Source organism: Zootoca vivipara, chromosome 12 (assembly GCF_965207765.1).
Source record: "Zootoca vivipara chromosome 12, rZooViv2.hap1.1, whole genome shotgun sequence".
Lineage (NCBI taxonomy): Eukaryota > Metazoa > Chordata > Lepidosauria > Squamata > Lacertidae > Zootoca > Zootoca vivipara.
In genome coordinates this window covers 46,512,256-46,523,453 of record NC_142595.1, presented here as the reverse complement: position 1 = coordinate 46,523,453, position 11,198 = coordinate 46,512,256, and the positions used below count along the sequence as shown (strand labels likewise).

At 40.0% G+C, this 11,198-nt stretch overlaps 2 protein-coding genes across 2 annotated transcripts; both read left to right on the top strand.

Moving 5' to 3' along the window:
- Positions 1 to 3,023: 3,023 nt before the first annotated feature.
- Positions 3,024 to 9,391, top strand: LOC118078095 (extracellular calcium-sensing receptor-like). Its single transcript, XM_088654862.1, has 5 exons — positions 3,024 to 3,166; positions 4,921 to 5,212; positions 6,745 to 7,608; positions 8,566 to 8,807; positions 9,379 to 9,391. The coding sequence occupies exons 1-5, from the start codon at positions 3,024 to 3,026 to the stop codon at positions 9,389 to 9,391; spliced, it is 1,554 nt and encodes a 517-aa protein (XP_088510988.1).
- A 426-nt stretch (positions 9,392 to 9,817) lies between these two features.
- On the top strand, positions 9,818 to 11,191 carry LOC148684117 (vomeronasal type-2 receptor 26-like). The gene is made up of 2 exons (XM_088654861.1): positions 9,818 to 9,926; positions 10,290 to 11,191. The coding sequence occupies exon 2, from the start codon at positions 10,292 to 10,294 to the stop codon at positions 11,189 to 11,191; it is 900 nt and encodes a 299-aa protein (XP_088510987.1). The 5' UTR covers positions 9,818 to 9,926; positions 10,290 to 10,291.
- Positions 11,192 to 11,198: the final 7 nt, after the last annotated feature.

Here is an 11,198-nt window from a genome sequence, read left to right as displayed (position 1 = left end):
CAAAGCAAACAAGATGAATTTTAACAAGGAGAAATGTAAAGTACTACACTTGGGCAAAAAAAAATGAAAGGCACAAATATAGGATGGGAGACACCTGTCTTGAGAGCAGTACATGTGAAAAGGATCTAGGAGTCTTGGTTGACCACAAACTTGACATGAGTCAGCAGTGTGATGCAGCAGCTAAAAAAGCCAATGCAATTCTGGGCTGCATCAATAGGAGTATAGCATCTAGATCAAGGGAAGTAATAGTACCACTGTATTCTGCTCTGGTCAGACCTCACCTGGAGTACTGTGTCCAGTTCTGGGCACCACAGTTCAAGAAGGATATTGACAAGCTGGAACGTGTCCAGAAGAGGGCAACCAAAATGGTCAAAGGCCTGGAAACGATGCCTTATGAGGAACGGCTTAGGGAGCTGGGTATGTTTAGCCTGGAGAAGAGAAGGTTAAGGGGTGATATGATAGCCATGTTCAAATATATAAAAGGATGTCATATAGAGGAGGGAGAAAGATTGTTTTCTGCTGCTCCAGAGAAGCGGACACGGAGCAACGGATTCAAACTACAAGAAAGAAAATTCCACCTAAACATTAGGAAGAACTTCCTGACAGTAAGAGCTGTTCGGCAGTGGAATTTGCTGCCAAGGAGTGTGGTGGAGTCTCCTTCTTTGGAGGTCTTTAAGCAGAGGCTTGACAGCCATCTGTCAGGAATGCTTTGATGGTGTTTCCTGCTTGGCAGGGGGTTCGACTGGATGGCCCTTGTGGTCTCTTCCAACTCTATGATTCTATGATTCTATGATTTATGGTGTTCCAGCACCTCTTTTCTAGAAAAATAACAATGATTTTAGGAGAAAATAGATTAATATTAATCAATGAAATTTATTTAAAATGGTCTGCTTTGGGTGCCAATATGCAATGTCCTTATTGAGAATTCAATCTTCACGATTCTTAATGCCCTCTGTTCATTGCGCATTCACCCTTATTTGGTTGCAGAGATATTTTATGATTTATTAGCAATCATAGGATGTGGGTGGCGTTGTGGGTTAAACCACAGAGCTTAGTGCTTGCTGATCAGAAGGTTGGCGGTTCGAATCCCTGCAACGGGGTGAGCTCCCATTGCTCGATCCCAGCTCCTGCCAACCTAGCAGTTCGAAAGCACGTCAAAGTGCAAGTAGATAAATAGGTACCGCTCCAAGTGGGAAGGTAAACGGTGTTTCTGTGCGCTGCTCTGGTTCACCAGAAGTGGCTTTGTCATGCTGGCCACATGACCTGGAAGCTGTACACCGGCTCCCTTGGCCAATAATGCGAGATGAGCGCCGCAATCCCAGAGTCGGTCACGACTGGACCTAATGGTCAGGGGTCCCTTTACCTTTACCTTTAGCAATTATGACTAGCAATTATTATTCCACACATTCGAGTATATCCCACCCCCACTCCTTATTCCATTTTTTAAAAGTTTGCTTGTTGCACCAGAGCACTTTAATTCTCTTTAATTACAACAAAATCTAAATTTGCCAGTATGGGATTTATTTCCTCCTTCAAAATTGCAACAGTCTGGAGGGGACTCTAGGCTTTCCATCATTTCTTTTGCTGTTCCAATTCCCTCTTAGCCAGCTTATGAACTGCCAGGTAAAAACCACAAAGCCTGGCCTCCACGATGGATTCTGAAAAATCCCAGTGTGTAATATGTTCAGTGTTCTGTGTCACACCCTCATGTTTATCGTTAATAAAGTTGTGACAGTTTATGTCTCATAAAACTCATTTCCAGGTTTGGTGGCAATATGCATAACTTAAAAAAATATATATGCTATTGATAAAGGTTATCCTATTTTCCTGTCAGCCACAATCTCACTTCACATTAAAGGAGGTTGTACTAGATGACTCTTGAAGTCTCTCCCAACTCTAGAATTCTATGATGCCCAAGAATGGAAGCCAGCTTCTCCATTTCCTGCTTTTAAAGGGGTCTGAATTACAAAAAAAGAATATGGCACAGTAGAATAGTTTTTTTTAATTAAAAAAAATCAAATAATAATAAAAATAATAGTAATAGTAATAGTAATAGTAATAGTAATAGTAATAATAATAATAATAATACAAAGAGATACTCTATCTGGAACATTACTGATGGCATTCCATAAGATTAAAATTTATTATTGCCCCTGATTTACTCTCTTTCTCAGATTTATTTCTTAGAGGAGAGAGAAGGAAATTTGCCCCCCACCCTATCAGCCCCTGCCTACATGTTCAGTGGTGGAAATGATGGAAACTGTATCCCAGCAGCTTCTGGAACCCCACAGGCTCTCTATTCTTGGCAAAAAGAAATTGTAGCTTCACATTTCTTTGATAAAACTGCAGTTGACCAGCCTCCTTTCATCAAAGCCAAAAGTTTCACTCTTACTTTTCTTTTGGTGTTTGCTCACCATGGATAATTGTATTTGTCACTTTTACTGCCCCTAAGTAGCAGATGGTTGAAAGTGGGGGCAGCTCAGCATGTTTGTTAGCAAAACTGCCACTTGCAGCCAAAGCAATGAAAAAGGAATTATCTCACCCAGCAATTATCCAAATCACTATTTTGTTCGCCTCTCTGAACCTTTCCAGGCTTTCTGGAACTCAAGAAATCAGTCAATAAGCAAACCTCAAAGTGGTTATAAAGAAACCTCATGCTATTGGGAGTAGGAAATTGGGATAAGAGGCATTCAAGGTTCTGTCAGTTTCAATGCTCACATGTGAACCTTTATATACATGTGGTATTGATCAGATTTAGCATCACAGTGTTGGCAATCTCCGCTAACAAGGTAATACAATCATAACCCTTTGGTTTTCAAATGCTGGTTGTAAACCATTCTTCTAAAGCTGTATTGACAGAGCTAGGAATTATCCAATGTAGCCTGTTCAAGTCACGCAGCTGCTCTGAATGGAAACAGGACGGGGTGTGTTTAGAGAAAAGTCTGACCACGAGGATGCTGTGGCTATTGATTTCATCTCTTCTCCCTCCTGCTGTGTGCAAAGTAGATACTCTTAGGTGTCCCATGAATTATCCATTTCCTGCTCCACATCAGTGGTACCAACCGGGTGACCTCATCATTGGTGGGATTGCTTCTCAGGTCTATTATGTCTTCTATGAAGTTTCCTTCAAGGAGCACCCTTCACAGAATATGTTTGATGTTCCATAGTAAGAACCTTTCTCCTCTTTGCATCATTCCAAATCTCCTTTGCTTTTGTGTCATGTGCTTTAGATTGCAAACCTGAACATAGAGATTGTCTTAGATATTTTTTTCATCTGTCTGACTATTGGTCGAATCAAGTATTTTGATTTGATTTGATAGATATTTTCAGGTGCTGTGGGAGACATGTAGCTGAAGAGAGGCATTAAAACAATGCTTGAATCATCTACCATGCCTCAAGGAGTCATTTTTAATGATTGACAGAAAATCATATGGGCAATCTCTGGCCACACCCATTCTCTGTCACATTCTGTATCCTGGGAAATCTTATAAAGGTGTAGACCTTAGAAGTTTGGTTTACCATATCGAGAATGCTTTCCATTTTGTAAAGCAAAATGAGGGAAAGGGTTTTGAATTTTTGTTGTGAAAAATTATAGCACCAAAATTTGAAATTGTTCTGCAATTCAGACATTTGTGAGGATAAAGTTGAAAGGGGGGGGCTAATATGGGGGAGAAATTCAAATGATAAGACGAGTGCCATGGCTAAATTGTCCTTCAATTCCTCATGTTTCCTTCCCACATTAAAGAATCCTATTCCCCCTCCCCCGCATTTGCAGGGAACTTTTTTAGGGATGCGGATGGCGCTGTAGGTTAAACCACAGAGCCCAGGGGTTGCCGATCAGAAGGTCGGCGGTTCGAATCCCCACGATGGGGTGAGCTCCCGTTGCTCGGTCCCAGCTCCTGCCAACCTAGCATTTCGAAACCACGTCAAAGTGCAAGTAGATGAATAGGTACCACTCCGGCAGGAAGGTAAATGGCATTTCCGAGTGCTGCTCTGGTTCTCCAGAAGTGGCTTTGTCATCATGGCCACATGACCTGGAAGGTGTACGCCGGCTCCCTTGACTAATAACGCGAGATGAGCGCCGCAATCCCAGAGTCGGTCATGACTGCACCTAATGATCAGGGGTCCCTTTACCTTTTACCTTAGTAATTTTTTAAGGTGTGAGGTTAAGCTTGCCTCATTGTTGTGCAGTGGACCATATGTGTGTATGTATTTTACTTACAAATCTATTTTAAATATTTTTTTTATATCATTATTTTATAAAAAATATCAAAGTACCATAGTTTACATCAGAAATACATAAAAACCAAGCAGTAAACCAAGTTAAAAGCCATATTAAAAAGTTAAAAATGTGCATGGTATCTGAAGAAGTGTGCATGCACACGAAAGTTCATACCAACGACAAACTTCGTTTGCTACCGGAATGAATTTTTAAATTTTGTTTCTTTCTATTAAATATTTATTCAATGCTTTCAAATTGCCTCCTCTGTGGAAGGAGATAACTCATGTTGTATTTCCCTGAGCTTTAATATAAATGTAGGGAGATGGTGAGTCTGGCTGGTAAGTCCCTGAGATTTATGGTCTTGCTGATTTTATTTTCTCCCCTTTTGAAAAATAAAGACAAGGACTTTTAAATATGTAACAATGGATAGCTGTCAGGAGTATAGTAGACTGTACCCCAAGATTCCCACTGGGGAACCAAGAGAAATGAGAAGGTCAAAAAGGAGATTAATAGCAGATGATTCAAAGTGTTAGGCATGCCCTGACATTTTTATATGAACTGCACTGTTTATTAGCTTAGAAACATCAGTAACACTGAAAATAATTTCATGTCAATCTGAATCAGTTTGAGATAAAAATGGCATTGTGGCATGTTGATTTCATATTCCAAAGCTGTACATTAATTAACTTTGCTTGCAGTATGCTAACAAAATTCTACCAGCACATTCTTGCCTTGGCATTTGCCGTGAAAGAGATAAATGAGAACCACAAGTTTTGTCCTAATATCACTCTCGGGTTCCACATCTATGATAGCTACTATGATGCCCGAATGACCTATCGTACCACTCTTGACCTGCTCTTCAAATCACATAGATTTGTTCCCAACTACAAATGTGACACCCAGAAAAATCTCATTGCCATCATTGGAGGTCTTAGCGCTGACACCTCCTTCCATATGGCTGACACATTAAGCCTCTACAAGATTCCACAGGTAGGATCTATGAAAGGGTATCACAAAATACACTCTTGCCTTACCATTGTGGGAGTCATTTTGAACTTTAGAAAGAGGAAGAGTTTTTGACTAACATTTAAATCTGATGATGATGATGATGATGATTACAGACAGCAGTGTGTTAAGTTGATCTGAGCTCTGTTCAACTCCACACTATGTGGTTTAAAGGTGGCCTAGTACATCTCTGAGCATCCCCCTACAAGAGCCATTTCCCTAGCATTCCATTTCTAGCCAATCTATTCCCATCTCCATGTGAGCCATAAGGAGGACACAGCCATGCCAGCCCCAACATGCTTGCTCCGTGAACAAACCCGGGGCTGGAAGTTACAGCTCCCGACCTCCTCCCCCGCCACACTCACTGAAACAAAATGGAAATCACTGCCTTCCAACATCCTTCAGTTACAGGAAAATTTATGCCTCAATTCTTTCAAAGTACTCGCTCCTTCTTCAACTTCATCCCAAACTTCCTGGCCCTTTTTTCATTCCTTCTCTGTTAATGTCCCTTCCATTTTGAAAAAAAAATCTACTCTAGTTATTTGTCTTTCTCCATTCATTTGCATTTTCAATTTCCCCCCTTCCTGTCACTTACAAAAATCATGTGGGAGGGAGTAGGGGGTCATTGTTTTGTTCTTCTTGTTGTTCTTTTTATATTAGGTATTTTGTGTTTTTATTTTAATTTTTTTTATGCTGAGAACACCTTGAGATCTTCAGATGAAGGGCAATATACATAACAAATAAACGAACGAACAAATATGTCTTCCATCCATCCATCCATCCATCCTTGAATTTAACCCATAAAATGCTTAAACAAGTGTTTCTTGAATAAACAGGCATCTTGACATGACTCAGCAGTGTGATGCAGCAGCTAAAAAAGCCAATGCAATTCTGGGCTGCATCAATAGGAGTATAGCATCTAGATCTAGGGAAGTAATAGTACCACTGTATTCTGCTCTGGTCAGACCTCACCTGGAGTACTGTGTCCAGTTCTGGGCACCACAGTTCAAGAAGGATACTGACAAGCTGGAACGTGTCCAGAGGAGGGCAACCAAAATGGTCAAAGGCCTGGAAACAATGTCTTATGAGAAACGGCTTAGGGAGCTGGGTATGTTTAGCCTGGAGAAGAGAAGGTTAAGGGGTGATATGATAGCCATGTTCAAATATATAAAAGGATGTCATAATAGAGGAGGGAGAAAGGTTGTTTTCTGCTGCTCCAGAGAAGCAGACACGGAGCAATGGATTCAAACTACAAGAAAGAAGATTCCACCTAAACATTAGGAAGAACTTCCTGACAGTAAGAGCTGTTTGGCAGTGGAATTTGCTACCAAGGAGTGTGGTGGAGTCTCCTTCTTTGGAGGTCTTTAAGCAGAGGCCTGACAGGCATATGTCAAGAATGCTTTGATGGTGTTTCCTGCTTGGCAGGGCGTTGGACTGGATGGCCCTTGTGGTCTCTTCCAACTCTATGATTCTATGTTCCTAACCAATCTCTATAATGAACTTACATTTTCTTTTAGCTCACATATGGATCATTTCCCCCAGACAAAAATTATGGAAGCCAAGTACCTTCATTTTATCGCATGGTGCCCAATGAAGCCCATCAGCATATGGGGATTATCAGTTTGCTTAAGCATTTTGGATGGACGTGGGTCGGGCTTTTTACTGTCGATGATAATAGCGGAGAACATTTCTTGCAGACCCTGGAGCCATTACTATCTCATAATGGAATCTGTTTAGCCTTCACACAACGAATCCCACAAATAGCCCGTTTTGATAACTTGGATGAACTTCATGATATACTCTTCAATATTTATGTTCATTTAACAGATGACAAAGCCAATGCATTTATAATGTACGGAGAATCTGTTACAATTACATGGCTCAGAAGTATTATATTTCTAAGAGATCCTGAAAATAAGGAAACATCATCATTTAAAAAGGTGTGGATTATAACAACTCAGATTGATTTCGTATTAACAGGATTTCAAAGGAGTTGGGGCCTTCAGATTTTCCAAGGTGCTATTTCCTTCGCAATTCATTCACAAAATCTCCTGCAGTTCCAAGAATTTCTTCAGGGAATAAAACTTTACTGGACACAGGGAGATGGGTTTTTCAAGGACTTCTGGGAGCAAGCATTTGATTGTACATTTCCAAATCCCAGTGTACCAATAGAGGTCAATGACCTGTGTACTGGGGAGGAAAGGTTGCAGAGTCTCCCAGGGTCTCTATTTGAAATGGGCATGACTGGCCACAGCTACAGTATCTACAAGGCTGTTTATGTTGTGGCTCGTGTTTTGCAAGGCATATACTTGACTAGTTTCAAGAAAAGAGCAACAGGAAACAGTGGAATATTAAAAATTCAGGATCTGCAGCCTTGGCAGGTAATGTACTGTGCAATTGAAGAGTAGCAAAGTATCGGTTGATCACAATTGTCATAAACAAGTAGCTGCGGAAATGGTATTACACCTTGCATTCACTAAAAAAAAAATATTTAAGATCAAACAGCTGATTCATGCATGGTCTTTGTTAAAAGAATCTACGTAACTATAGGTAAATAATATTCCTAAAGAATAGTGGTAGCAAATCATTGCATTTTATCAAAAACTCCATTGCATAATAATAATAATAACAATAATAATAATAATAATAACTTTATTGCCAATGTACAACCTGTGTACAATGAAATTAACTGAGCCTCCCTCCCCCCCAAACACTCAATCTCATTGCACTCTGTGTGCTTATCGCACACCACACCACTTCGCAAGTCAGTTGTGCTATGCTATTTTCCGTTCAACAGCCCACAGATAGAAGCTATTTTTTAGCATGTTGGTACAACTGATTATACTTCTATATCTCCTGCCCGAGGTTAGAAGATAAAAGAGGTGCTGGCCGAGGTGTGAGTAATCCCTGAGAATTTTTCTCACTCTCCTAAGGCAACGATCCCTTGCAATGTCACCTAGCGGACTCAAGGGACAGCCCATGATATCATGTGCTGAATTCACCACCTTCTGAGGAGACTTTCTGTCCGTGGCTGTCAAGCCAGCATACCACACTGTGATACAATATGAAAGGACACTTTCTATTGTGGACCGGTAAAAGGAGTTCATCCATTGTTGTTTAACATTATTCCTTCGCAAGACCCTGAGGAAATGGAGTCTCTGTTGGGCTTTTCTGACCACCTGAGTTGTGCTGATTTTCCAAGTGACATCCTCACTAAGATAAACTCCCAGGAATTTAAAGGAGGAGACTCTCCCCACACGGCCCCCCTGATATACAACGGGGCAGGTTTGATTGTATTGTGTTATCTTCCTTTCATGTATTTTGTCTCTTTCCATTAGCTGCACCATTTTTTCCATGACATTTCATTTAACAACACAGCTGGAGAAACAGTATCATTTACTGATACCAGAGAAATGCGAGGTGGATTTGACATTATGAACATGGTGACATTTCCAAATAAGTCTTTCATTCTATTGAAAATAGGATCGGTGAATCCCTATGCTCTTGATGGAAAAGAATTCATCATTCATGAGGACATGATTATGTGGCATGAAGGTTTTAACCAGGTCTGGCATGAGGGGTATTCATTCTTTTTTCGTCTTCTTCTTGTATTTGTTTTCATAATACTTTTTATTAGTTTTTGATTGCAATCGATTAATAGCCTCATTATAACAATACCAATTTATAATACAATTATTAATAACAATCGTGCAAATACCGAATTATATAATTATATAATTATATAATTTAGATAATGTGGCTCCCCGTGTGGAATAATCTATTGCTTAATTTCTGCGTTCCAAAATCTTATTGATTTCCATTACATTCAAATCATAATAAAAATCCCTTATACAACAACTGCAATATTAATAACTTCTATTTGTGTTGACACATTAAGTGATTTATAAAGCTACAAGTGAGGAACTCAAACTATATCCTTGTTCTTCCTGTGTGTGGCAATTATTCTGTCCATGGTGTGGATAAAGGGAATACTGTTTATTTATAGTGGACAGAGGAAGACTCAGAAGTCCCTTACCTTCTGAATTTTATTTCTCTCTTGTTTAACCTCTTTTCTATTCCCCCCTTTGTTTCTTTCTCTTTCTTTCTTCCTTTCTTCCTCCCACATCTCTTTATGTTTTTATTGTATTCAGATCAAAGTCTTAGTTTGGACCCCCCCAAAAAAGAAGAGGAAAAATATTTGATATTAAGTTTTGTATTTTTATCTATGAACCCTAATAAGGTTTATTCAACACCCCCCTCCAAAAAAATTGAAACACTTTCCTGTTGATAGGCGGTGCCCATTTCTGTGTGCAAAAAAAAAATTGTGTTGGCTCCTCCCTGCTTCATATGACATCCCTATAATTATATGAATTAACTTTCTGGCCACTTGGCAAGTGGGTGCACAAAAGGAAACAGGTTGAGGTTCACTTCAGGTGAATTCTGATTCTGGAAACTTACCACAGGGATCTGTAAAATATTTGTGGGGAGGGGCTGAGCAGTTCATTTTCTTATTTGAAGTGCAGAGACTGAACATTTTTTTAAAAAAAGAAATTGTTTCCTGTGTATGGATAGATGACACCCATTTCTGTGTGCAATGACTACTGCCAGCCTGGTAATCAGAAGAAAAGTAAGGAGGGAGAGAAATTTTGCTGCTATGATTGTACTCCGTGTCCAGAAGGGAAGATTTCAAACCAGAATGGTAAAAGACATTTTTCATCATACAAGACTAGTAATGATTAATGAGTCACATTTATTCATAAGAATTTAAATACTATGTTGTGCATGTTGCCGCACTATCCTCCTTAGAGTGGCATGAACATTTTTTATGCTGCCTTCCAGTAACGTCTTATAAAAACTTTCAAAAATAACTTTTAATTAAAACGTTGTAAACAAAGTTGTGATAAATTAAGCTCAAAAGGTAATTCAGATAATATTATATCACTACTAAGTAGCTAAATTTCCAAAGATTGTGATAAACAAGAATGACAACTTTTACGTAAGAGGCAAAGGAGATCCATGAATTACCATTTGTATTTGATCATATGAATTGACATTTTTTCAGACATGGATGACTGTTTCAGATGCCCAGAAAATCAGTATGCGAACAAGAAGAAAAACAGATGCATTCCCAAAATAATAACCTTTCTTTCCTATAAGGAACCTTTAGGGATCAGCTTAACCGCAGTTGCAGCTGCTTTTTCCCTAATCACAATTTTGGTGCTAGGAACGTTTATCCAACACAAAGACACTCCCATTGTCAAAGCCAACAACCGGGATCTCACCTACGTTCTCCTCATTGCCCTCCTACTCTGCTTCCTCTCATCTTTTCTATTCATTGGACACCCTGGCAAAATGACCTGTCTTCTTCGACAACCCAATTTTGGCATCATCTTCTCCGTGGCTGTTTCTTGTGTGTTGGCCAAAACCATCACTGTAGTTGCAGCTTTCATGGCTACCAAGCCTGGGTCCACTATGAGGAAGTGGGTGGGGAAAAGACTGACCAACTCCATTGTCCTTTCCTGCTCCCTCATTCAAGTGAGCATTTGTAGTGGGTGGTTGATGACCTCTCCCCCATTCCCTGATCTAGACATGCACTCAGTAATGGAAGAAACCATTGTGCAATGTAACGAAGGCTCAGTGACCCTGTTTTACTGTGTTTTGGCCTACATGGGCCTCCTGGCCATTGCCAGCTTCATTGTGGCATTTTCAGCTCGCAAACTGCCAGACAGTTTTAATGAAGCCAAGTTCATTACCTTCAGCATGTTGCTGTTTTGCAGTGTTTGGCTGTCTTTTGTCCCAACATACCTGAGCACCAAAGGGAAATCCATGGTGGTGGTGGAGATCTTCTCCATCTTGTCTTCCTGTGCTGGATTGTTGGCCTGCATCTTTGCCCCTAAATGCTACATCATTGTGCTCAGGCCTGAGCTGAACAACAGGGAGCAATTGATAAGGAGAAATATGTAAATCAGGG

Coding starts and splice junctions, on each gene's coding strand:
- LOC118078095 (XM_088654862.1), top strand. CDS start 3,024: ATGAATTATCCATTTCCTGCTCCACATCAGTGGTACCAACCGGGTGAC. Junction 5,213..6,744: donor GCCTCTACAAGATTCCACAG/GTAGGATCTATG, acceptor ATTTTCTTTTAG/CTCACATATGGATCATTTCC. Junction 7,609..8,565: donor AGGATCTGCAGCCTTGGCAG/GTAATGTACTGT, acceptor TCTTTCCATTAG/CTGCACCATTTTTTCCATGA.
- LOC148684117 (XM_088654861.1), top strand. CDS start 10,292: ATGGATGACTGTTTCAGATGCCCAGAAAATCAGTATGCGAACAAGAAG.